We start from the raw sequence: 27,684 nt of genomic DNA, 5'->3' as shown, positions 1-27,684 counted from the left end.
CTTGATGCTATTCGATATCCCTCTGATCTTGGACATGAATATGATTTGTGAGTAGTTACGTTTGTTCTTGAGGACATGGGAGAAGTCTTCTCATAAGTAATCATGTGAATTTGGTATTCGTTCAATATTTTGATGATATGTATGTATTGTTTCCCTTAGTGGTGTCATGTGAACGTCGACTACATGACACTTCACCATACTTGGGCATAAGGGAAAGTTTTGTGGAGTAATAATTAGATGATGAGTTGCTAGAGTGACAGAAGCTTAAACCCTAGTTTATGCGCTATTCCGTAAGGGGCTGATTTGGATCCATATGTTTCATCCTATGGTTACATTTATCTTAATTCTTCTTTTGTAGTTGCGGATTCTTGCGAGAGGGGTTAATCATAAGTGGGAGGCTTGTTCAAGTAAGAACATCACCCAAGCACCGGTCCACCCACATATCAAATTATCAAAGTAGCGAACACGACTCAAACAAACATGATGAATGTGACTAGATGAAATTCCCGTGTGTCCTCAAGAACGCTTTTCTTATTATAAGAGATCGTTCTGGCCTCTCCTTTGCTACAAAAAGGATTGGGCTACCTTTACTCACATTTGCTATTGTTACTATTGTTGCTCGTTACAAATTACCTTGCTATCAAAGTACTTGTTACCGATAATTTCAGTGTTTGCAGACAATACCTTGTTCAAAACCGCTTGTCATTTCCTTCTGCTCCTCGTTAGGTTCGACACTCTTACTTGTCGAAAGGACTACTTGTGGGTCATCACTCACTGGCGGAGCGATTTCGCCGGGGATACTTCCCTCCGGGAGGGGAAAACCGGAGCCATCGACATCACCAATGACCCTCTCATCATGGGAGGACCAATCTTCATCAACATCTTCACCAGCACCATCTCCTCTCAAACCCTAGTTCATCTCTTGTATTCAATCTTTGTCCCAAAATCTCAGATTGGTACCTGTGGGTTGTTACTAGTATTGATTACATCTGGTACTTGATGCTAGTTGGTTTATTTGGTGGAAGACTAAATGTTCAGATCCTCAAGCATATTCAATACACCTCTGACCTTGAACATGAATATGATTTGCGAGTAGTTACTTTCGTTCTTGAGGACATGGGAGAAGTCATGTTATAAGTAATCATGTGAAGTTGGTATTCGTTTGATATTTTGATGATATGTATGTTGTTGCTTCCTTTAGTGGTGTCATGTGAACATCGAATACATGACACTTCACCATACTTGGGCCTAAGGGAATGCGTTGCGGAGTAATAAGTAGATGATGGGTTGATAGAGTGACAGAAGTTTAAACCCTAGTTTATGCGTTATTCCGTAAGGGACTGATTTGGATCCGTATGTTTCATGCTATGGTTAGATATATTTTAATTCTTCTTTCTTAGTTGCGGATGCTTGCGAGAGGGGGTAATCATAAGTGGGTTGCTTGTTCAAGTAAGAACAACACCCAAGCACCGGCCCACCCACATATCAAATTATCAACATAGCGAACGCGAATCAACTAAACATGATGAACGTGACTATATGACAATTCCCATGTGTCCCCGAGAGCACTTTGCTTTATATAAGAGAACTGTTTGGCTTGTCCTTTGCTATAAAAAGGATTGAGATGCCTTGCTGCATCTTTGTTACTATTGCTACTCGTTACTTGTTCCGAATTATCTTTCTACAAAACTATCTATCACCGCTATTTTAAGTACTTGCAGAGAATACCTTGCTGAACACCACTTATCATTTCCTTTTGCCCTCGTTGTGTTCGACACTCTTACTTATCGAAAGGACTACGACTGATCCCCTATACTTGTGGGTCATCAGTGGGCTAGTGAATTGGCTGTTGAGTCGTCGCCTAGTCAAACTGCTTGACCAACCAAGAAACAAGACCAGGTTTGTCTTTTGAACTTTGTGGTAAGTTGAGGGTGCAATACAACCGGTTTTTGAGATGAGGGCTGTAAATCGGACTGAGTGGTTAGTTCCGGGTTGAAATGTGGACTTTTCTCCATAACAATTATCTATATTTAACAATCTTAAATTATTTCAATGCATACAAAAGAATTTCTGACATATTCTTTGATAATTAGTGTGCATAAAGTCAAAAACACCATTGCCAAAGGTTTAGAAGAATGCCAAGCTTGGACCTTATCGCATTGACTTCCTGATAGTAGGTACAATGTCATCTCGGCTGTGGTGATGCTGAAGCGGCAACAGCGGCCTGCCTTTGGCTTGTGTTGGAGATTGAATTTGTTTAGCTCCTTGGGAACCTGTTTGTAATTTCCTTTTTTGATATTTTTTATTGTTTGAAGTTTTTAGTATAAACTCAGCGTCTTATTTAAAAAACTATACCTTTTACGGAAAAAGGTATGGAAGAACACGTGAGCTACATTTCTTCTGGAAGTACTCTGTTCCTTTCGAACACAAACTGCTCTATTCATATAAAAATGATACAACTGCATTTTTACATAATAGACTTTGCAAGACAGAAAAATAATAATCCCTAACACCGAGGAGTCGTCGTTGACGAGAACCAGCCACACAGAGAAAGAGCATCACTGCAGCATGGAACCATGTGCGCCGCCACGAGGACTCCACCAAAGGAATCACCCTTGAGGTTTTTGAAGCCGCTTGAGCCACCCGAGATGAACGGACCTTGGTCGTGACGGCAAAGTCCTCGAATCAGCGAGATCTCCATTGACAAATAAAGAAACCGTCATGGACAACCACTTGGAAGAAAGAAGAGCATTAACCATCTTGAAATGAACCACACACCAACAGTTAAGATCTGAAAAGAGCAAAAAGAAAAGAAAAAACGAAGACACGAACTAACACAGGCCCTTCGCCGACGCCGGATCGTTGATGTAAGGGGTTATTCCGACTCGCCATCGCCGCCAACGCATCGTAGATGTGTCATCGAAAAAACAAAAACCTAAGAAAAAGAAACAAAATGAACGGACATGTCTTCATTCCTCTTGTTGCCGCCGGATGGGAAAGAGGAGGGGCGATGTGACGGCCTGGAGGAGAGCTTTGACGGCGGAGGGCCTAGGGTTGGCTCCCGGTAGTACTCGTTATGCACTGGACGGCCTACACGCACACACCCCTATGAGCACCTCCGAAAGACTAAGCCGGCATACCATTTTGAAATTTACGAAATCACCGTAGGCACCTCGTCGTCGACGGGGACATCTCCTCTCACTGAATGCGCATCACCGAAAATTCTGAAATAAATTGAGAAATTAATGCGAGCATCAGGACTTAAACCCTGGTGGGCTAAGAAGACCACAGTTTCTCTAGTCATCCAACCACATGTTGATTCGCAGATCTAGCATTCTCGTGGTTGCAGCCCGTGGCCGTCATACAGCACGATACGCGCGGCAAGGTTTTACCCCTCCCCTCGAAATGGCAAAAACCGGCGGGACACAGAAAACGGCATACATGCATGCACGCGCCCGTAGCCCCCTTCCCTATGCGGCGGCAGCAGCAAGCAGGTGCAAGGTGTACTCACACGTCTGCTCCTCTAATCATTCGCCCGTCCGCTCCGGACCCCCTCCCCTCCCCTCCCCTCCGTCTCTCTCCTCCTCCACATCCTCCCTCCTCCCTCCCTCCCTCCCTCCCCCGTCTCTGTCCGCGGGAATCCACTTCTCTTCAGCCCACAGCCACAATGTTGCGCGGCTGCTTAAAAGCCACTGCGGGTGCCAAGCACAGGTTCCCCCGCTACCCGCCCGCTCTTCTCCTTCCTCCCCCTCACTAGCCTCCCCTCCCTCTCCTCCAATCTCCAACACAAGAAGAGTACAGAGTGAGCATCCTCCCGAAGAAGCCTCCTTGGCCGGTGCTGGATCTTGCAACCAGACTGGTTAGTTCTTGCTCCATGGCTGCTGGTTCTTCTGTTTCCCCCTCCGCTTTCTCATTACGTTTCTCCAAAAGCTGCGTCCCTAATGCGTGTTTTCCAATCTCTTCTGAAACCTGATGTGGATTTCGCCCTATCCACCGATCTTAACGGGATAATCCTAGTTTTATGCTGCTTCTAAAGCTTCTGAGTCTTTGTAAAGCACTTCTCTGAAGCTCTTCGCTTTTCCTATAAAATACTTCTTCTCAGCATCTTAACAGAAAAAAATATATTTTAAAATGATACTACTCCTTTGCTAGTGCTCTGTAGACTTGATTGATGAGTAGATTAAAAAGGAATAAACAAATCCCTTATGTGAAGCCTTTTCACTGTGTCGCTGGTTGCTAGCTGCTCCTCTGCATGTGCTGCAGGCAGGTTTACATGACCGGTAGGTTTCCTGCAGGCAGGCTCCCCGTACTGCATCTACCTTTCCTTTTTTTTTCCCATCATTGGCCTCCCTGTTCCCCCCTGCATACTCCACCTGCTTTCCTATACATACTTTTGGCAATTTTTTAGTACTCTGAGATTTCCTTTGCTATCAGAAGTTCTTTTTTTAAGAATTATTCAACGCATTATTATTTCCATATAGTTGGCCCTGTCTGGCATCGCACATGCCCTGCTTGCTTCATCTGAAGCCAAATCAGGCTATGCTGCAGGAGGCACATTTTTTTTTCTGGAGCAGTATGTTCTCGTTGCCAATCAAATTTAAAAAACCATGCCGCATGCACATGAAGCACAGTTTCTCAGCTGATTTTGTTGTTTGATTCTTGCCATCTCCTCTGTTTGCTTCGGCATGCAGCGTGCCCTCTGCGGTGAAGTGAATCGCCGGTCGATGCTTGTGATGATTTGAGCCATGAGCCAATTCGTGCCAGATTGGGGAAACATGGGGGACATCTCCAGGCCACTCGGGTTCGCTCTTGATCGCTTCATGCATTGGAATTTGTGGTCTAATGGTATTGCTAACCTTTTTGTTTTCGTGCATGGTGTGTGTTGCTGCAGCGAGGACGATGACCTCATGGAGCTGCTGTGGTGCAACGGCAATGTCGTCATGCAGAGCCAGGGTCATCGGAAGCTGCCGCCGAGGCCTGAGAAGGTTCCGGCGCCGCCGGTGGTGCAAGAAGACGAGGCCGGCCTGTGGTTCCCGTTCGCGCTCGCCGACTCGCTCGACAAGGACATCTTCACGGACCTCTTCTGCGAGGAACCACCGGGGGTCGACGCCGGCAAGGCCGGCAGGGACGGTGCCCCAGTGTTAGGGGACGCCGACAGGCGCAGCAGCCAGTCGTCCGCGGTGTCGGCGGCGAGCGACCTGATGCCGCCTCCCAAGTCCACGCACGTGTCCTGCTCCAGCAGGCAGCAATCGATGAGCCTGGCCGACTGCGGCGACAACGCCGGCGGCGTCCTGTCGGACCTCGTCCAGGCTCGGGCCGGGAAGGCGGCGATGGAGGAGGGCGCGTCGTCGACGCTGAGCGCGATGGGGGCGAGCTTCTGCGGGAGCAACCAGGTGCAGGTGCAGGGCGCGGTGAGCGAGCAGGGGCGCGCCGGCCACACCACTGCCTATGGCGGCAGCGGCGCAGGCAGCGCTCTGCCCTCGGCGGTGGGGAGCGGAAATGCAAACGCCAGAGGCAGGGGCTACGAGGCCACGGTCGCCTCCTCGTCCGGGCGGTCCAACTACAGCTTCGGCGTGACCGCCACCACGGCCACCACCGGCACCGAGCCGACGAGCACGAGCAACCGGAGCAGCAAGCGCAAGCGGGGACTGGACACGGAGGACTCGGAGAGCCCCAGCGAGGACGCCGAGTCGGAATCATTGGCGCTTGAGCGCAAGCCGCCGCAGAAGCTCACGACGGCGCGGAGGAGCCGCGCCGCCGAGGTGCACAACCTCTCCGAGAGGGTGCGTTCCGTGATTCATTTCTTCTTGTGCGATCAATGGTAATTTGGTCATTACATCTCTGAAACTGACGGCTGTTGTTTGTGACGACGGTTGCAGAGGAGACGAGACAGGATCAACGAGAAGATGCGAGCGCTGCAAGAGCTCATACCCCACTGCAACAAGGTGCCGGGAGCATTTATTTTCTTGATCGGCGAACCTGAATGAAACTCTAGTTTGGTTTTACTAATGAATCTGCTCGATTGGGTTTTGTGCTGGGCGGCATGCATTGCAGACTGACAAGGCGTCGATGCTGGACGAGGCGATCGAGTACCTGAAGACGCTGCAGATGCAGGTGCAGATGATGTGGATGGGCAGCGGCATGGCGCCGCCGGCGGTGATGTTCCCGGGCATGCAGATGCACCAGTACCTGCCGCAGATGGGGCCGCCGTCCATGGCGCGGATGCCCTTCATGGCGCCGCCGCAGCAGGGCCACGGCGTGAGCCTGCCGGAGCAGTACGCGCACTTCCTCGGCGTCAACCCCCACCACCTGCAGCCGCCGGCCCACCACCATCACCATCAGGTTCCGTCCGTCCGTCCCGGCAACCGCCAAAACCATATCCATTTCCAACGCTCCCGCCGTCTTTTCCACTCTCCCTAACACGTAAGATGGACGTTTCTCCCGGCAGCATTTCGCGCAGGGGGTGGGCTACTACCCGCTAGGGGCGAAGGCCCTGCAGCAGAGTCCGGCGCTCCACCACGTGTCCAATGGCAACACCGGCGGTGGCACGCCTGCCGCTACCGCCAACGCCACGCCGGGGAACGCGATACACCCAAACAAAAGATGAGGTATGCTTGTTTCTCTTCCCTTCTCCAGGCAAGGTGCTGGAAGCTTTTATTTTTTCTTTTTCGGGCAAGAGAAGCTTCGGAAGCCCTTGGGAAGCTTGGACTAGGAAGCCTGTTTGGTTCACTTCTTTTGTCAAGTTTGGTTGCTTAGTCAGTTGTTAATATATTTTTCTATATAGTACATGGGATCAAAAATCACGTCTTCACTAACATCAAATAATTTCAGCACCCACAAACTTATAAGCTTTACATCTGCAATTAATCAGTTTTTTTTTTCCTACTACACGAAATGAAAGGAAGCAGCTACACGCGGTCCCATCGCATCTCCCGTCGATCACCGCCGACCATCTCTCCTCTCTCACCAATTTTCTTCCTCTCCGCTCGGCGCTCACTGTTACTGCCATTGCGACCAGATCCGCCGCCAGATCATGGAAGCGCTAATCTCATTGTCCTCTTCTTCCTCGCCACGCCGCTCATCACGCCATATCGACGCAATTAGAATTTCATGCCTTAAGAGTATCTCTGCCCCTGCCCCTAAATTTTAACACAAACAAGTCCTCAAAATTTAACTCCTCAAATGTAAAAAGTATGAAAGTGCTCATCTAGCCCTTTTATAAACTTAACTCCCAATAGAACTGGCCCACGTGGAAGCATTTCTTCCCCTTCCCTTAATTTCCCCCTTCCTTCGCGAGGGGTTAATTCCCCTTCTTTCTTTCTCACATCAAGCATGGATATTTTTTTTTTGAAAAAGCATCAAGCATGGATATGGCAATGTCTATTCCTGGGAGCCATCCACCATGCTGCGGGGCGATCTCGCCTCAAAGAGCACCAACCGCACCATGCCGGAGTGAGCCGGTGCCGCATTTGGTTCGGGGCTACGGCATGCAGTCCAAGGCATGGTCTTGGGTTTACACGGCCAACCACAACTTCTGCTGGTAGATAATGTAAAAACTCCCAAGCAAAACAATGGGGTTTCCTATGTGCCCCGTGACTTCACAACATGGAATTTGAATAAGTTGGCAAAACATGGTCTCCATCATCTTAACAGACTTCTTTCATTTTGATGCTCCTAGCAATGAACTGAACTATGTTATACCTCATCAGCATGCATATGTTCGAGTGTTACCATCATATGAAAACTACACCGCAACTGGCAATTATCGAGTGGTTCTGCACTTCCGTAGTGCCAAGAAAATCCCGATTAATAGACAAAATATCTGAAAACAAGATAAGCTTCGGAGCATGGCGCGAGAATCCGTCATTTTCGGACAATTTTCCCCATATGCCAAGAATTAGGTCTCACTAGCCAACTCATGTGGGTGCATACGTGCAGCCAACCTAGCCATGTCAATGGTTTGTACCATTCTTAACTTGTCTCCATCAGGATACTTTTCAATGGTCACACCACGTACACATCTCTTGTGTCTTCATCTCTAGATATATGTCTTCTTTTTTCGCCCTAGCGGTCACAAGCACCCCAAATAATTCAAAAACAAAACGAGTTTCATGGTCATGGGAGCATATAATTCATTATCCTAAATTTTCTTCTCATATGTTGACAGGGTAATTACGAAAACAAGTTAAGAGGAGCAATAAAAAGGAAAGGAGCTGCAGCGTCACAGCAACAATATACATGGAGAAGAGGAAACGCCGATGCGAATCAAGCGGTTGGCGTCTTCTTCCATCTTCTGCCCCCTATGAGACCCCGGCAGGAAAATTGTAGCAAATCATGCGGATCTCTTTTGTTCCATTTTTGCCGGGAAATCGTATGAATGTCTAGCTAACTGATTATATTGTTAATATAACATTTTGGGTTTTGCTCCTGATACTACCTGGGGTTGTTGCCTATTGATTGGGCATGCACCCTGCTTGTACTAATATTGAACTTCCATCTCTGTTCTCTTTTGTTAAGCCAATATGTTCAGTATCAATGTTGGGCTTTTCTTGGCATTGTTTTCAATAACAAAATAACACAGGGGATGAAAGGCAAAGAAAGAGATCAGGTTATTTATCATCAGAAAAAAGGAAGTAATGCTACATCCATGGATCATTATGAGGGTTTTACCGGATGATTGGATTAATGGAAGGGTGTGGTTAAGTTTCAGTCGACTGAGATTTAACCAGTCTCAATCTAACTGAGATTTAATTAAGTCTCAATCAAGTGACATAATATGCAAGAAAACAAATTGAAAAGAAATTTTTACACGGATCTTAGTGTATGATCTCACATCGACTGAGACGACTAAGGCTTGGCAAGACTGTTAAGGGGCGTAGAACTCGTGTAACTCGCCCGCACGGTTAGCATTATAGGCACAATGGGGTCTTCTACAGCTTTGGTAGCGAGTTTACTCTCCATGGTCTATGTAGATCTACCTTCGTAACTTCTTGTCCAGTTTGATATGCAAGTTATACTTTCAATTCTTTGTTGATTCCTGCGGTTTCTTCTGGCGAGCATTTGTTCTGCCTCCCAACACCTTCAAAAGATGAAGAATCCGCGATGGTTCTTCCCAGGATTTGACTCCCAAGTTCCAACTGGCATAAGAATCCCTTTGAGGTCGAGGGTGACTCCTCTAAATGCTCAACACCAGTTGCTTCCACGATTGTGGTAGATATGAAGCCAGTAGTGCCAACAGTACTATTGTTCTTCAAGAGAAAGTTGAGGATCGAATTCGGTTAGCCCGGCAGCATCCATGCATATGGTGCTAGCCAGTAGCAGGCCGTCGAGTTCGAGAAAGTGTTTGAAAGATGCATCGATAGCCTAGGCTGATGATGATTGTCGAACTAGGTGCCGGTGGCCAGGCCGTATGCCACAGAAGCTGTTTATGCTGGAGATGTCTCCGGCCACCAGTGGAGAGAAGAGATGGAATCTTGTCATCGCCTTATCGCCGCAAGCTGTCTGCCGGAGCGCGACCCGATCGAGAGAGGCTGCTCAGCTCAGTTTATTGCACCCTAGCTTCTTCACAAAGGCGCGTGCTGTGGTGATGGCCGAATCCAGCCGTGACTCGGGACAGAGGAATTATTCTCTTCAGGCAGCAGCAACAACCGTTCTAGCTAGCCCCATATTTTGTACAGTAGTAGCTGTAGGTTGGCGACCTAGGACCCGGCCGCCGTGCTCTGTTCCCCGTGCCGAGATCTTGGACCTGCGTGCCTGCATCTGCATGCATGCACGTGTATCCGTCGCTTGGTGATCAGAAGATCAGATACTGTTGTCTGCTGGTGAGCGACGAACGAAGTACACGAGCTTGCCCGCTCGTGTGCCTTCTTGAAGCAAGGCGGAGTCGTCGGCGATAAAGATGAGCGCACCGAGACGGATCTCGCGGCCCAAAGCCAGACCACCGCCGGAAACCATGTTGACAGAGAACGGAATTCGCAACCTCACCGGAAGTCGCTCAGACGCCTATCCCACGGTGGGCGCCAACTGTCGTGGGAACGAGTCTGACAGTAAGAGTATAGGGTACGTAGGAGGAGGCAAGGTCCTAGCTACGGCGAGGTTGTACACACAAGTTTACGAGTTCAGGCCTCTCTCGGAGGAGGTAATAGCCCTACGCCTCGGTGCCTCGGAGGCTTTTGTCGACTGGAAATGTGTGAAAGTTACAGGAGGTGCGAACCCTTGTGCCAGAGGAGGGGGTGGCTTATATAGAGTGCGCCAGGACCCTCCCAGCTCTCCGTTACACAAGGTTCAATGTGAGTTAAGACTGGGGCGTTACTGGTAACGCCTGCTATTAATGATCTTTATGACGACGGAGTGAATGCCTGACCGTTGCCATCCTTGGGTGACTCTAGGCCTTCAGAGCTCCGAGTGATTCTTGGGTATGGTCGAGTGTTGTTGTCAGGTCGAGTGGAATTGGGATATCCGAGTGGAATCATCGTCGAGTGGATTACACTTCAGGGTGATTTCAGTCGGTATCTTCTGTTGCACTTTGTGTGTCTCTGACTTTAGGGCAGTGTCCTCGGGTAGGGTGTCTAGGTCAGGCTAAAGACCCTACCCTAGGTACATGTCATCGTCATTAGCCCCCGAATGGATTGAGGTCCGAGTGAAGAAGGGTTGAAGTTGGTTCCGACTCGATTCAATGCTTCGGAGGCATTTCACCAAGGTCTGGAAGGCATACTGGTACTTTAACCCTGCATCAGTCGCCTTGATCGATTCTGGCTCCTGAGATCACCGAGTGAATTATGCTGCAAATCTTTGAGTGAATTGGAATGTGATACCATTGGTGCGATTGATTGCTCTGCGGTTTTCGGACCTCACGGGATTCAAAATTTTGGAGAAGCGCGCGGGACGGGGCGTGGCGCAGTAAGCGGAGCGAGTAGATAGGGGCTCCTCGATCTTTGCGCCACCTTTTTCGCCACGTATCAAGCCAGCGCCTGTTACGGGATGCGATAGGATCGCTCGGGCCCACAGGTCAGCCACTCGGAAGCGGGTCCATAAAACGCGCCATTGCCGATGCGAGGCGTTGTGCATTCCATTCGTTCCCCTTTCTCTCTGCCTCTCCGCCTCGCTTCTTCCTTCTCTCCACGCCTCCGCCCGGCCCGCTCGAGCTCCGCCACCATGGTGAAGGACAAGACTGCGGCCCTCGAGCGTGCGAAGAAGGCGACGATGACGGCGAAGGGCAAGAAAACGACGAGGGGGTCGTCATCGCGGTCCGGTCTGCCGCCTGGTTGGATCCAGGGGGACTGGATCCGCTCTGCCGTCGTGAAGGAGGACCTAGAGAATCTCGCCGCCGACGGCCTGATAGCTCATGGTTCCTGGAGGTTGCCTGAGGGAGGATCCGAGCCCCAGCCGCGCGAGGGAGAGCGCGTCCTCCTCACCACCCACGTCGAGCGAGGTTTCTCTCTGCCCCCGCATCCATTCTTTCGGGGTTTTCTGAATTTCTTTGGTGCCTAGATCCACCACTTTCCTCCCAACACAATCTCGTATCTTGCCGCATTTGTTTCAATGTGCGAGAACTTCCTTGGGTGTCAGCCGCACTGGGGTTTGTTCAAACACATTTTCACTTGCCGATCTCAGTCGGTGAAGAAAGCCAACTCAGATGACGAAAAAAAGCACGTGATCCAAATGTGCGGGGGGTTAGGGATCCAAACAAGAGGTAGGAGTACTTTTCCCCCGATGACATTTCCCGAGTCAGTTAGAGGATGGCAGTCGACTTGGTTTTACTGCAAAGACAACCCGACTCCCGGTCAGTCGACCGGCCTTCCCTCTTTCACTCTGGATAGACTCTGCCGACCTTCTTCACTGGAAGTAACCGCGGCGGAGAAAGGTGAGGTGTCCATGTTAGTCGACGCGGTCGTTGCATTAGTCCAGAGGGGTGTGACTAGCATGGATCCGCTGGAGGTGTTTCTCCGTCGACGCATTCAACTCTCCAAGCTCCTGACCACCCAATGTGGATGTACTCGGGCGTCGATGACACCGCTCGGGTCCACCCGGAGGAGGTCGCCGAGGAGACGGTGGCTTAGTGGCTGCGGAGCATCACTGGTAACAAGGACAACCCGCATGGAGCCAGGACGATCTTGCCATTCGATGCTGACAATGCTCCAGACGAGGTCAAGCTCGATTTACTGAGTGTTCTTTCAATATGCGATTGTTCTTGAATCCGACTGATATTTGTAACTTGTGTCTTGTAGATTTTCACCAAGATGTACTCAATGCCGAACGGGGAGCAGCACCAGGAGGGAGTAGGGAGTGATGATGAAAGTGCTGATTGGCAATATGCAGATGACAGCGAGGATTCTGGTAGCAGCGAGGAAGTCGACTCGCCGCCCCGCTCTGAACGGCATTCCAAACAGTCGTAGGACCCCGTAGGTGGACGTGGCAAAGCAATTCCGCCAAGTGCGAAGATTCCGAAGCGCACTCGAACTTCAACCCCAGAACCAACAGAGAAGGCCGCGAAGCAGGCCAAAGTTGTTCCACTGAAACCTCGGAAGGCCCTACCTAGGATCAAGGTGGCCGTGCCCGTTGCTTCTGCGTAAGTGTTTCCTTTCCTTGTCTTTCGTTTCCACTGTGAACTTCTTTACTTGCTTGACCGAGTGAAATTTGGAACTTTCAGTGCTGCTACTTCTGCAACATCTATGGACATCGACAAGGAGCGGGGTGATGCGGAGACCGCAGACGCGGCCACTTCTTGGGCAGGTATGATTCTGCAGTCATGCTTCTACTCTGTCAACTGCTTTCATGGGAGACTGAAATCTTACTGTTGAGTGTTTTGCAGTGCCGACAAATGTTATCCAGCTTCCAGATGATGATGGTGATGATGATGATGATGAGGAAGTACCTCAAAGGAGCACAGGGAGAAGAGGCAGAGCTTCGAGCAGGAGGGTACCTGCCAGCAAAGCGCCTCGCCGGGCATCCAAGCCTATAGTTCAACAACTTGATGATCCAGTACGGGCCACTGTCTCTTTTGCTGATCCTCTGTCGACTGACCAGCCTTCGGCGTCGACTGCTCAGACTTCTGGCCCGATTGCACAACATCAAGCTCCAACTCCACCGGCCACGTCGTCTGCTCCAACGTCCACTCCGTTTGTTTTGTATAATGCTCCGGAGGACCAAGTAGGAGCTGCCAAGGAAGCTATGATCTAGGCGGGTGTTATGATGGACCGACTAAAGGTGGTGTTTGACACCAGCAAGGCTGCGTACGATGCCAGCTCTGCCCTCCAAGCCAATGTCCAAGTAAGTGGGATTGTAAGTTGATTTCCGATTGGTTTTCCAACTTGATTCTTGCTCTGTTAGGATATGTTATCTGAAAACTGCTGGTTTATTATTTGTAACATGTCGGTCTGTACCTTGCATCTGTACACCCACTGGGTGTTTTTTGTAGCTGTGTAGCTCTTTCACTTGTAGTTGTGTAGCTCTTTCACTCGAATCAGACAGGTCATGTCGAGTGAGTTCTTGAACCAGTGGGGGCACGCTGAGTGCACCCACTGGGTGTAGTCCCCGAGGCCGCTGTCGACTGCGGGCAGTCGACGGTGGTCTTAGAACAAATGTGGTTTTTTCGCAGCTGAGTAGCTCTTCCACTCGAATTTAGATAGGTCGTGTCGAGTGGGATCTTGGTCTAGTGGGGGCACGCTGAGTGCACCCACTGGGTATAGTCCCCGAGATCGCGGTCGACTGCGGGCAGTCGGCGGTGGTCTGAAAATAAATGTGTTTTTTTACTCTTTCCATTCGGGCTGGGCGGACCATGCCAGGTGGGAAATCGAACCAGTGGGGACACGCTAAGTGCACCCACTGGGTGTAGTCCCCGAGACTGCTGTTGAATGTTTGATTCTGTGGCAGTCTTATAACTCTTTTGCCATAGCAATTTGATCTTGCACTTTTTCACTCGGAAGTAACTAACTTTATTTCTGTCGATCGACTTGTCTTGTTGCTGATTGCAGAAATCTTGTGAGCTTGGGACCTAGTATGCTGCTTTGGAACAGGAGAAAATCCAACTCAAGCTTGATCTGGATTTGGCCAAGGAGAACCTGAAGAAGGCTCAAGATGAAGTGGCAATCATGGGAGGTAACAACTTGTCGACTGTATGCCTTGTTATTTTTCCTTTCCCATCCTTATTTGAGACGAGTGAGTGATCCCACTCAAACAGATGTGCGCAGTGAAAACCGTCAACTCCAAGCCCAACTGAGGAATGTTGTTTCTTTAGACAAAATGAAGCAGGCCTTGGAGCAGAAGGGCCTTGACCTTGCGGGGGCGCAGAAGACGGCGCGTGAGAAGACTAAACTAGCTGACAAGAAGCTAGCTTCGGTCGGCAAGTTGGAGGAGGAGAATGCCAAACTGAAGACTGCCGTTGACGAGGCAAAGAAAGAAGCTATGCAGCTGAGGGAGGAGAAGGTGGCCTTGGCTGACAAAGTAGATGTTCTCACTCGGAAGAGGGACGAACTGGAGGCTTATCTGGGTGGTCTTGCCAAGAAGATGTTCCTCATGCTTGAAGGTATTTTACCTCGTCCGACTGGATCAAAAACTTCTTCACAACGCTGCCGCCAACTCACAACTTTTCTCTTCGTGCAGAGTTCTGTCAGAATTTCGAGGAGGAAACCGGGCGGATCGAGACAGGACTGGACCCCATCAACTCTCCCGTCAAGGATGAAGCTGCCATGAACGTACTACGACTGGAATCTCGCCTCGCTAGTGTCTTGGATTATGTCGCTCGACTGAAAGTTGCCTTGACGCGGATAGACAAGGAGCTGTGGCCCGAAGATGTGCTTCTAAATGACCTCGAGTCACCGATGATCCGACTCAACGATATCCCTGACCGAGTGCAGGCGTGGAAGAAGTCTGCTGCTCGCTGCGGCGCTGATGTGGCTCTATCACTAGTTCGTGTTCATTGCAAGGACGCCAAGAAAGAGAAGCTAAAAGCTCTTCAGGTGGCAAACACCAAGAAGCTTCAGTTTCAATCTTTTATGGAGACCTTTATCGACGTAGCCACTCGCATTGCAGATGGCATCGACTTGGACACTTTCATCAAGCCAGCTAGTCCTCCTCCCGCCGAGTGAAAAACTTGATAACTTGACTTTATTTGCCTCGGAATGCCGAGTGATTTTGTAATCGTTAAACTCTTTCGGGCCTGATGCTCGAGTACTTTTGCTTGTGGTTCTGGACCTCGCTGGATTTATCCGAACTTAGTTGTTTTATCCGAATGCAGTTTTCCTTGCTTCCAATGTGCTTGGATTGTTTATATAGCGGAGCTGGTTCACAGCCAAGCCCCTGAGCACAGGGTGGGGTGGACGTTGTACTTGTGGTCCAGCTCAAAGTGCACCTCGTCGTACTTGCGGATTGCTCCTCCCGAGTGGGAGGATTGCTATCCACTCGGACTATTTTTGAAACTTAGGCGAGCACGGGGTCGCAGCTAAGCCCCTGAGTGAGAGGATTGCTATCCACTCGGAGTATGTTTAAAACTTAGGCGAGTGCGGGGTTGCAGCTAAGCCCCCGAGAGAGAGGATTTCTCTTCACTCGGAGTATGTTTAAAACTTAGGCGAGTGCGGGGTCGCAGCTAAGCCCCCGAGTGAGAGGATTGCTCTTCACTCAGAGTAAGTTTTGAAACTAAGGGGAGTGCGGGGTTGCAGCTAAGCCTCCGAGTGAGAGGATTGCTCTTCACCCGGAGTATGTTTAAAACTTAGGCAAGTGCAGGGTCGCAGCTAAGCCCCCGAGTGAGAGGATTGCTCTGTTGGGGAACGTAGCAGAAATTCAAAATTTTCTACGCATCACCAAGATCAATCTATGGAGTTTACTAGCAATGAGAGGGAAGGAGTGCATCTACATACCCTTGTAGATCGCGAGCGGAAGCGTTCAAGAGAACGGGGTTGATGGAGTCGTACTCATCGTGATCCAAATCACCGATGATCCAAGCGCCGAACGGATGGCACCTCCGCGTTCAACACACGTACGGAGCAGCGACGTCTCCTCCTTCTTGATCCAGCAAGGGGGGAAGAGAGGTTGATGGAGATCCAGCAGCACGACGGCGTGGTGGTGGAAGTAGCGGGATCCCGGCAGGGCTTCGCCAAGCGCAAGCGGGGAGGAAGAGGTGTCACGGGAGGGAGAGGGAGGCGCCAGGGCTTAGGTATTGCTGCCCTCGCTTCCCCCCACTATATATAGGGCCAAGGGAGAGGGGGGGGGGGCGCAGCCTTGGCCCTTCCTCCAAGGAAGGGTGCGGCCAGGGAGGAGTCCTTCCCCCCCAAGGCACCTCGGAGGTGCCTTCCCCCTTTAGGACTCTCCATTTATCTTATCTCTTGGCGCATGGGCCTCTTGGGGCTGGTTCCCTTGGCCCATATGGGCCATGGCGCACCCCCTACAGCCCATGTGGCCCCCCGGGGCTGGTGGACCCCCTTGGTGGACCCCCGGACCCCTTTCGGCACTCCCGGTACAATACCGATAAAGTGCGAAACTTTTCCGGCGACCAAAATAAGACTTCCCATATATAAATCTTTACCTCCGGACCATTCCGGAACTTCTCGTGACGTCCGGGATCTCATCCGGGACTCCGAACAACTTTCGGTTTACCGCATACTAATATCTCTATAACCCTAGCGTCACCGAACCTTAAGTGTGTAGACCCTACGGGTTCGGGACACAGGTAGACATGACCGAGACGACTCTCCGGTCAATAACCAACAGCGGGATCTAGATACCCATGTTGGCTCCCACATGCTCCTCGATGATCTCATCGGATGAACCACGATGTCGAGGATTCAATCAATCCCGTATACAATTCCCTTTGTCTATCGGTATGTTACTTGCCCGAGATTCGATCGTCGGTATCCCGATACCTTGTTCTATCTCGTTACCGGCAAGTCTCTCTACTCGTTCCGTAACACATCATCCCGTGATCAACTCCTTGGTCACATTGTGCACATTATGATGATGTCCTACCGAGTGGGCCCAGAGATACCTCTTCGTTTACACGGAGTGACAAATCCCAGTCTCGATTCGTGCCAACCCAAACAGACACTTTCGGAGATACCTGTAGTGCACCTTTATAGCCACCCAGTTACGTTGTGACGTTTGGTACACCCAAAGCATTCCTACGGTATCTGGGAGTTGCACAATCTCATGGTCTAAGGAAATGATACTTGACATTAGAAAAGCTCTAGCAAAACGAACTACACCATCTTGTGCTATGCTTAGGATTGGGTCTTGTCCATCACATCATTCTCCTAATGATGTGATCCCGTTATCAACGACATCCAATGTCCATGGTCAGGAAACCGTAACCATCTATTGATCAACGAGCTAGTCAACTAGAGGCTTACTAGGGACATGGTGTTGTCTATGTATCCACACATGTATCTGAGTTTCCTATCAATACAATTCTAGCATGGATAATAAACGATTATCATGAACAAGGAAATATAATAATAACCAATTTATTATTGCCTCTAGGGCATATTTCCAATAGTCTCCCACTTGCACTAGAGTCAATAATCTAGTTCACATCACCATGTGATTAACACTCACAGGTCACATCACCATGTGACCAACATCCAAAGAGTTTACTAGAGTCAACAATCTAGTTCACATCACTCTGTGATTAACACTCAATGAGTTCTGGTTTGATCATGTTATGCTTGTGAGAGAGGTTATTAGTCAACGGGTCTGAACCTTTCAGATCCGTGTGTGCTTTACGAATATCTATGTCATCTTGTGGATGCTACCACGCGCTACTTGGAGCCATTTCAAATAACTGCTCTACTATACGAATCCGGTTTACTACTCAGAGTCATCCGGATTAGTGTCAAAGTTCGCATCGACGTCCCTTTACGACGAACTCCTTTTCACCTCCATAATCGAGAAAATTCCTTTGTCCACTAGATACTGAGGATAAGTTCGACCGCTGTCATGTGATCCATTCCCTGATCACTATTGTACCCCTTGACCAACTCATCGCAAGGCACACTTCATGTGCGGTACACAGCATAGCATACTGCAGAGCCTACGTCTAAAGCATAGGGGACGACCTTCGTCCTTTCTCTCTCTTCTGCTGTGGTCAGGTCTTGAGTCTTACTCAATACTCACACCTTCTAACACAGCCAAGAACTCCTTCTTTGCTGATCTATTTTGAACTCTTTCAAAATCATGTCAAGGTGTGTGTTCTTTGAAAGTGTGATCAGGCGTCTTGATCTATCTCTATAGATCTTGATGCCCAATATGTAAGCAGCTTTATCCAGGTCTTCCTTCGAAAAACTCCTTTCAAACAACCCTTCATGCTTTCCAGAAATTCTACATCATTTCGGATCAACAATATGTCATTCACATATACTTATCAGAAATGGTGTAGCGCTCCCACTCACTTTATTGTAAATACAAGTTTCTAACAAACTTCGTATAAACCCAAAAACTTTGATCACTCCATCAAAGCGTATATTCTGACTCCGAGATGCTTGCTCTAGTCCATGGAAGGATCGCTGGAGCTAGCATACCTTTTAGCATCCTTAGGATCGACAAAACCTTTCTGATTGTATCACATACAACCTTTCCTTACGAAAACTGGTAAGGAAACTTGTTTTGACATCCATCTGCCAGATTTCATAAATGCAGCTAATGCTAACATGATTCCGACGGATGAGAAAATCTCATCGTAGTCAACTCCTTGAACTTGTGGAAATACTCTTAGCCACAAGTCGAGCTTCATAGACGGTAACATTATCGTCCACGTCTGTCTTCTTCTTAAAGATCCATTTATCTCGGATTTCATGGCTTCTAACCATTTGTCGGAATATGGGCCCACCATCGCTTCTCCATAGCTCATAGGTTCAGTATTGTCCAACAACATGATATCTCAGACAGGATCACGTACCACTCTGAAGTAGCACGCATCCTCGTCGTCCTACGAGGTTTGGTGGTGACTTGATCCGAAGTTTCATGATGACTATCATAAGCTTCCACTTCAATTGGTATAGGTGCCACAGGAACAACTTCCTGTTCCCTGCTACACACTAGTTGAAGTGACGGTTCAATAACCTTATCAAGTCTCCACCATCCTCCCACTCAACTCTTTCGAGAGAAACTTTTCCTCGAGAAAGGACTCGTTTCTAGAAGCAATTACTTTTGCTTCCAGATCTGAAATAGGAGGTATACCCAACTGTTTTGGGTATTCTTATGAAGATGTATTTATCCGCTTTGGGTTCGATCTTATCAGCCTGAAACTTTTTCACATAAGCTTTGCAGCCCCAAACTTTTAAGAAACGACAACTCAGGTTTCTCTAAACGGTGTCGTCTCAACGGAATTGTGTGGTGCCTTATTTAAAGTGAATGCGGTTGTCTCTAATGCCTAACCCATAAACGATAGTGGTAATTCGATAAGAGACATCATGGCATGCACCATATCCAATAGGGTGCAGTTATGATGTTCGGACACACCATCACACTATGGTGTTCCAGGCGGTATTAATTGTGAAACACTTTCCACAATGTCTAAATTGTGTGCCAAACTCGTAACTCAGATATCTCTATGATCATATCATAGACATTTTATCCTCTTGTCACGACGATCTTCAACTTCACTCTGAAATTACTTGAACCTTTCAATAATTCAGACTTGTGTTTCATCAAGTAAATATTCTCAGCATCTACTCAAATCATCTGTGAAGTAAGAACATAACGATATCCACTGCATGCCTCAGCACTCATTGGACTGCATACATCAAAATGTATTACTTCCAATAAGTTGCTCTCTTGTTCCATCTTACTGAAAACGAGGCCTTTCAGTCATCTTGCCCATGTGGTATGATTTGCATGTCTCAAGTGATTCAAAATCAAGTGAGTCCAAACGATCCATCTGCATGGAGTTTCTTCATGCATATATACCAATGGACATGGTTCGCATGTCTCAATCTTTTAAAACGACTGAGTCCAAAGATCCATCTACATGGAGCTTCTTCATGCGTTCTACACCAATATGACTCAAGTGGCAGTGCCACAAGTATGTGGTACTATCATTACTATCTTATATCTTTTTGGCATGAACATGTGTATCACTACGATCGAGATTCATTTTAGGTGCAAGACCATTGAAGGTATTATTCAAATAAACAGAGTAACCATTATTCTCCTTAAATGAATAACCGTATTGCGATAAACATAATCCAATCATGCTCAACGCAAACACCAAATATCGATGGTAGAGGGAGCATGCGATGCTTGATCACATCAACCTTGGAAACACTTCCAACACATATCGTCATCTCACCTTTAGCTAGTCTCCGTTTATTCCGCGGCTTTTATTTCGAGTTACTAACACTTAGCAACCGAACCGGTATCTAATACCCTGGTGCTGCAACGAGTACTAGTAAAGTACACATTCATATAACGTATATCCAATATACTTCTGTCGACCTTGCCTGCCTTCTCATCTACCAAGTATCTAGGGTAGTACTGCTTCAGTGACCGTTCCCCTCATTACAGAAGCACTTAGTCTCGGGTTTGGGTTCAACCTTGGGATTCTTCACTAGAGCAGCAAACGATTTGTTGTTTCATGAAGTATCCCTTTTGCCCTTGCCCTTCTAGAAACTAGTGGTTTTACTAACCATCAACAATTGATGCTCCTTCTTGATTTCTACTTTCGCGGTGTCAAACATCGCGAGTTGCTCAAGGATCATCATGTCCATCCTTGATATGTTATAGTTCATCACGAAGCTCTAATAGCTTGGTGGCAGTGACTATGGAGAACCATCACTATCTCATCTGGAAGATTAACTCCCACTCGATTCAAGTGATTGTAGTACTCAGACAATCTGAGCACATGCTCAACGATTGAGCTTTTCTCCCTTAGTTTGCAGGCTTAAGAAACTTGTCAGAGGTCTCATACCTCTTGACGTGGGCACTAGTCCAAAATCCCAATTTCAGTCTTCGGAACATCTCACATGTTCTGCGACGTTTCAAAACGTCTTTGGTGCCACAATTCTAAACCGTTAGCATTACGCACTGAACTATCACGTAGTCATCAAAACGTGTATGTCAGATGTTTCGCAACATCTACAGACGACGCTGAGGCCAGCACACCGAGCGGTGCATTAAGGACATAAGCGTTCTGTGCAGCAATGAGGAAAATCCTCAGTTTACGGACCCAGCCCGCATAATTGCTACTACCAACTTTCAACTAAATTTTCTCTAGGAACATATCTTAGCCAGTAGAACTAAAGCGCAATGACATAATTTGTAAAGACCTTTTGACTATGTTCATGATAATGAAGCTCATCTGATTATGAACTCCCACTCAGATAGACATCCCTCTAGTCATCTAAGTGATACATGATCCGAGTCAAACTAGGCCGTGTCCGATCATCACGTGAGACGGACTAGTCATCATCGGTGAACATCTCCATGGTGATCGTATCTTCTATACGACTCATGCTCGACCTTTCGGTCTCTTGTGTTCCGAGGCCATGTCTGTACATGCTAGGCTCGTCAAGTCAACCTAAGTGTTTTGCATGTGTTCCGAGGCCATGTCTGTACATGCTAGGCTCGTCAACACCCGTTGTATTCGAACGTTAGAATCTATCACACCCGATCATCACGTGGTGCTTCGAAACAACGAACCTTCGCAACGGTGCACAGTTAGGGGGAACACGTCTCTTGAAATTTTAGTGAGGGATCATCTTACTTACTACCGTCGTTCTAAGCAAATAAGATGCATAACATGATAAACATCACATGCAATCAAATAGTGACATGATATGGCCAATATCATTTTTGCTCCTTTGATCTCCATCTTCGGGGAACCATGATCATCTTTGTCACCGGCATGACACCATGATCTCCATCATCATGATCTCCATCATTGTGTCTTCATGAGGTTGTCACGCCAACGATTACTTCTACTTCTATGGCTAACGCGCTTAGCAATAAAGTAAAGTAATTTACATGGCGTTATTCAATGACACGCAGGTCATACAAAAAATAAAGACAACTCCTATGGCTCCTGTCGGTTGTCATACTCATCGACATGCAAGTCGTGATCCCTATTACAAGAATATGATCAATCTCATACATCACATATATCATTCATCATATCTTCTGGCCATATCACATCACATAGCACATGCTGCAAAAACAAGTTAGACGTCCTCTAATTGTTGTTGCAAGTTTTTACGTGGCTTGTATAGGTTTCTAGCAAGAACGTTTCTTACCTACGTAAAACCACAACGTGATATGCCAATTTCTATTTACCCTTCATAAGGACCCTTTTCATCGAATCCGTTCCGACTAAAGTGGGAGAGACAGACACCCGCTAGCCACCTTATGCAACTAGTGCATGTCAGTCGGTGGAACCTGTCTCACGTAAGCGTACGTGTAAGGTCGGTCCGGGCCGCTTCATCCCACAATGCCGCCGAAACAAGATAAGACTAGTAGCGGCAAGAAGAATTGACAACATCGACGCCCACAACTACTTTGTGTTCTACTCGTGCATAGAAACTACGCATAGACCTAGCTCATGATGCCACTGTTGGGGAACATAGCAGAAATTCAAAATTTTCTACGCATCACCAAGATCAATCTATGGAGTTTGCTAGCAACGAGAGGGAAGGAGTGCATCTACATACCCTTGTAGATCGCGAGCGGAAGCGTTCAAGAGAACGGGGTTGATGGAGTCGTACTCATCGTGATCCAAATCACCGATGATCCAAGCGCCGAACGGACGGCACCTCCGCGTTCAACACACGTACGGAGCAGCGACGTCTCCTCCTTCTTGATCCAGCAAGGGGGGAGGAGAGGTTGATGGAGATCCAGCAGCACGACGGCGTGGTGGTGGAAGTAGCGGGATCCCGGCAGGGCTTCGCCAAGCGCAAGCGGGGAGGAAGAGGTGTCACGGGAGGGAGAGGGAGGCGCCAGGGCTTAGGTATTGCTGCCCTCCCTTCCCCCCACTATATATAGGGCCAAGGGAGAGGGGGGGCGCAGCCTTGGCCCTTCCTCCAAGGAAGGGTGCGGCCAGGGAGGAGTCCTTCCCCCCAAGGCACCTCGGAGGTGCCTTCCCCCTTTAGGACTCTCCATTTATCTTATCTCTTGGCACATGGGCCTCTTGGGGATGGTTCCCTTGGCCCATATGGGCCAAGGCGCACCCCCTACAGCCCATGTGGCCCCCCGGGGCTGGTGGACCCCCTTGGTGGACCCCCGGACCCCTTTCGGCACTCCCGGTACAATACCGATAAAGTGCGAAACTTTTCCGGCGACCAAAATAAGACTTCCCATATATAAATCTTTACCTCCGGACCATTCCGGAACTCCTCGTGACGTCCGGGATCTCATCCGGGACTCCGAACAACTTTCGGTTTACCGCATACTGATATCTCTATAACCCTAGCGTCACCGAACCTTAAGTGTCTAGACCCTACGGGTTCGGGAGACAGGTAGACATGACCGAGACGACTCTCCGGTCAATAACCAACAGCGGGATCTAGATACCCATGTTGGCTCCCACATGCTCCTCGATGATCTCATCGGATGAACCACGATGTCGAGGATTCAATCAATTCCGTATACAATTCCCTTTGTCTATCGGTATGTTACTTGCCCGAGATTCGATCGTCGGTATCCCAATACCTTGTTCTATCTCGTTACCGGCAAGTCTCTCTACTCGTTCTGTAACACATCATCCCGTGATCAACTCCTTGGTCACATTGTGCACATTATGATGATGTCCTACCGAGTGGGCCCAGAGATACCTCTCCGTTTACACGGAGTGACAAATCCCAGTCTCGATTCGTGCCAACCCAAACAGACACTTTCGGAGATACCTGTAGTGCACCTTTATAGCCACCCAGTTACGTTGTGACGTTTGGTACACCCAAAGCATTCCTACGGTATCCGGGAGTTGCACAATCTCATGGTCTAAGGAAATGGTACTTGACATTAGAAAAGCTCTAGCAAAACGAACTACACGATCTTGTGCTATGCTTAGGATTGGGTCTTGTCCATCACATCATTCTCCTAATGATATGATCCCGTTATCAACGACATCCAATGTCCATGGTCAGGAAACCATAACCATCTATTGATCAACGAGCTAGTCAACTAGAGGCTTACTAGGGACATGGTGTTGTCTATGTATCCACACATGTATCTGAGTTTCCTATCAATACAATTCTAGCATGGGTAATAAATGATTATCATGAACAAGGAAATATAATAATAACCAATTTATTATTGCCTCTAGGGCATATTTCCAACATGCTCTTCACTCGGAGTATGTTTAAAACTTAGGCGAGTGCGGGGTCGCAGCTAAGCCCCCGAGTGAGAGGATTGCTCTTCACTCGGAGTATGTTTAAAACATAGGCGAGTGCGGGGTCGCATCTAGGCCCCCGAGTGAGAGGATTGCTCTTCACTAGGAGTATGTTTTGAAACTTAGGCGAGTGCGGGGTCACAGCTAAGCCCCCGAGTGAGAGGATTGCTCTTCACTCGGAGTATGTTTAAATCTTAGGCGAGTGCAGGGTCGCTGCTAAGCCCCCGAGTGAGAGGATTGCTCTTCACTCGGAGTATTTAAAACATAGGCGAGTGCGGGGTCGCAGCTAAGCCCCCGAGTGAGAGGACTGCTGTTCACTCGGAGTATGTTTTGAAACTTAGGCGAATCTGGTTCGCAACTAAGCCTCCGAGTGAGAGGATTGCTCTTCACTCAGAGTATATTTTGAAACTTAGGCGAGTGCGGGTCGTAGCTAAGCCCCCGAGTGAGTGGATTGCTCTTCACTCGGAGTATGTTTAAAACTTAGGCGAGTGCGGGGTCGCAGCTAAGCCCCCGAGTGAGAGGATTGCTCTTCACTCGGAGTATATTTAAAACTTAGGCGAGTGCGGGGTCGCAGCTAAGCCTCCGAGTGAGAGGATTGCTCTTCACTCGGAGTATTTTTTGAAACTTAGGCGAATCTGGTTTGCAGCTAAGCCTTTGAGTGAGGGGATTGCTCTTCACTCGGAGTATGTTTTGAAACTTAGGCGAATCTGGTTCGCAGCTAAGCCCCCGAGTGAGAGGATTGCTCTTGACTCGGAGTATGTTTTGAAACTTAGGCGAATCAGGTTCGCGACTAAGCCACCCACTAGGGGATTTGAACACACGTTTATGTGACAACAATCATTAGGAGACTGCGGGAATCATGTCTTTGATAAACAATCTGAAAAGTACTCTTATTACATCTCGACGATCCGAGTGTTTAGGTATAAAAGCGGCAGACCAGATCCGCGTTCCAAGCATGCGGCTCGTCTTTTTTCTTGGCTATGTTGTAAAGGTGATATGCTCCGTTGTGGACCACCTTGGTGACGATGAAGGGACCTTCCCAGGCAGGGGCGAGCTTATGAGGCCATTGCTGATGCACTCGGAGCACAAGATCTCCTTCTTGAAATGCTCGACCTTTGACGTTTCGGGCCTGGAATCGACGCGGGTCTTGCTGATAGATGGTCGAGCGGATCAAAGACATATCTCGTTCTTCTTCCAAGAGATCAACAGCGTCCCTCTCCTTCAGAGAAGAGTTCCACTCGGGGGGCATTGTGCAGCAGATGGCTTGGAAGCACGGCTTCAGCCCCGTACACCATGAAGAAAGGGGTTTGATCAGTCGACCGGTTGGGAGTCGTCCTTAGTCCCCATAGAACATAAAACAACTTAGTCACCCAAGCTCCAACTGCATGCTTGAGGTCGCGCATCAACCAAGGTTTCAGCCCTTGGAGAATCAGACCATTTGCTCTTTCAACTTGTCCATTCGACTGCGGGTGAGCAACGGATGCGTAGTCGACCCGAGTCCCTTGGGAAGCACAGAACGCTCTCAACTCATCAGAGTCAAAGTTTGAGCCGTTGTCCGTGATGATGCTATGCGGAAATCCATATCTGAACACCAACTCTCTGATGAAACTGATGACTGTGCTTGAGTCAAGGTTTTTGATAGGTTTGGCTTCAATCCACTTAGTGAACTTGTCGACTGCTACGAGCAGAGGAGTGAAGCCACTTCTATCGGTTCTCAACGGCCCAATCATGTCTAGCCCCCATACAGCAAATGGCCAGACGAGTGGAATAGTCTTCAAGGCTGATGAAGGCTTGTGGGACATGTTCGAGTAAAACTGGCAACCTTCGCACTTCTCGACAATCTCTTTTGCCATTTCATTTGCTCACGGCCAGAAAAACCCTGCTCGGTATGCTTTGGCCACAATAGTCCGAGAGGACGCATGGTGACCACAGGTCCCCGAGTGAATCTCGTTCAAGATTAGTCGACCCTCTTCTGGTGAGATACATCGCTGAGCTACGCCAGTAACACTTTCTCTGAAAAGTTGTCCACCTATAACTGTGAAGGCTTTCGACCTATGGACGATCTGACGTGCTTCAACTTCATCTTTTGGAAGCTCCTACCTGAGCAAGTATGCAATGTACGGCACCGTCCAGTCGGGGATAATTACCAAAATCTCCATGATTAGGTCGACCACTGCTGGCACTTCGACCTCAGTCGGATTGGTAGCGCTTATTGGTTGTGGGGGCTCCTCTGTAAATGGATCTTCTTGTACTGACGGGGTGTGGAGATGCTCCAAGAACACATTACTGGGAATAGGCTTCCGAGTGGAACTTATTTTCGCCAGGTCGTCAGCTGCTTGATTCTTGAGTCGGGGTATGTGGTGGAGCTCCAACCCTTCAAACTTCTTCTCTAATTTCCTTACTGCGTTGCAATATCCAGTCATGGCAGGGCTCCTGATATCGCACTCCTTCATCACCTGATTAACCACCAAATCTGAGTCGTCGTAAACCATCAGGCGACGGACGCCGAGTGAGATGGCCATACATAACCCATAATAAGTGCTTCGTACTTAGCTTCATTGTTGGAGGAGTCAAAGTGAATCTGGAGAACATAATTGAGTTTGTCGCCTCTTGGGGACACCATAACCACTCCAGCACCAGAACCATTCAACATCTTAGATCTGTCAAAGAACATGGTCCAGTGTTTCGAGTGAACTTGAGTCGGCTGCTGCTGTTCAATCCACTCGGCCAGGAAATCTGCAATTGCCAGGGATTTAATTGCCTTTTTGCTTCAAACTTGATATCTAGAGGGAGAAGTTTATTGCCCACTTAGCCACTCGACCAGCTGCATCTCGATTGTTCAAAATTTCTGACAATGGAGCGTCGCTGATGACTGAAACCGAATGGTCTGCAAAGTAATGTGCAACTTTCTTCGTGGTTAAATAGATTCTATAGACAAGCTTATGATAATGTGGATACCTTTGCTTGGACGGAGTCAAGACTTCAGAAATGTAATACACTGGGCGTTGAACTTTATAGGCTTTGCCTTCTTCCTCCCGCTCGACTGTGAGCACTGTGCTCACAACCTGTCTAGTGGCTGCAATATATAACAACAGAGGCTCTTTGCTGACTGGGGCAGAAAGCACCGGCTGGGTGGAAAGCAGGGCTTTGAGTTCTACAAAGGCTGCTTCAGCTTCAGGAGTCCACTCGAATGTGTCAGACTTTTTCATCAGTCGGTAAAGGGGCAACGCCTTTTCACCGAGACGACAAATGAATCGACTCAATGCAGCCAAACAACTTGTGAGCTTCTGAATGTCATGCACATGCACAGGGCATTTCATTCGGAGAATTGCCCCAATCTTTTCTGAGTTTGCGTCGATCCCTCGTTCAGAAACGAGAAA

At 48.4% G+C, this 27,684-nt stretch overlaps 1 protein-coding gene across 1 annotated transcript; it reads left to right on the top strand.

Moving 5' to 3' along the window:
• Positions 1-3,503: 3,503 nt before the first annotated feature.
• On the top strand, positions 3,504-8,536 carry LOC109766858 (uncharacterized). Its single transcript, XM_020325616.3, has 7 exons — positions 3,504-3,859; positions 4,692-4,801; positions 4,892-5,783; positions 5,880-5,945; positions 6,055-6,342; positions 6,449-6,608; positions 8,168-8,536. Exons 2-6 carry the CDS (start codon positions 4,746-4,748, stop codon positions 6,605-6,607), a joined length of 1,461 nt encoding a protein of 486 aa, XP_020181205.1. The 5' UTR covers positions 3,504-3,859; positions 4,692-4,745; the 3' UTR covers position 6,608; positions 8,168-8,536.
• The last annotated feature ends 19,148 nt before the right edge of the window (positions 8,537-27,684 follow it).

This window comes from Aegilops tauschii, chromosome 5, assembly GCF_002575655.3.
Source record: "Aegilops tauschii subsp. strangulata cultivar AL8/78 chromosome 5, Aet v6.0, whole genome shotgun sequence".
In the NCBI taxonomy this organism is placed as follows: Eukaryota; Viridiplantae; Streptophyta; class Magnoliopsida; order Poales; family Poaceae; genus Aegilops; species Aegilops tauschii.
This window is presented reverse-complemented; position numbering and strand designations above follow the sequence as displayed.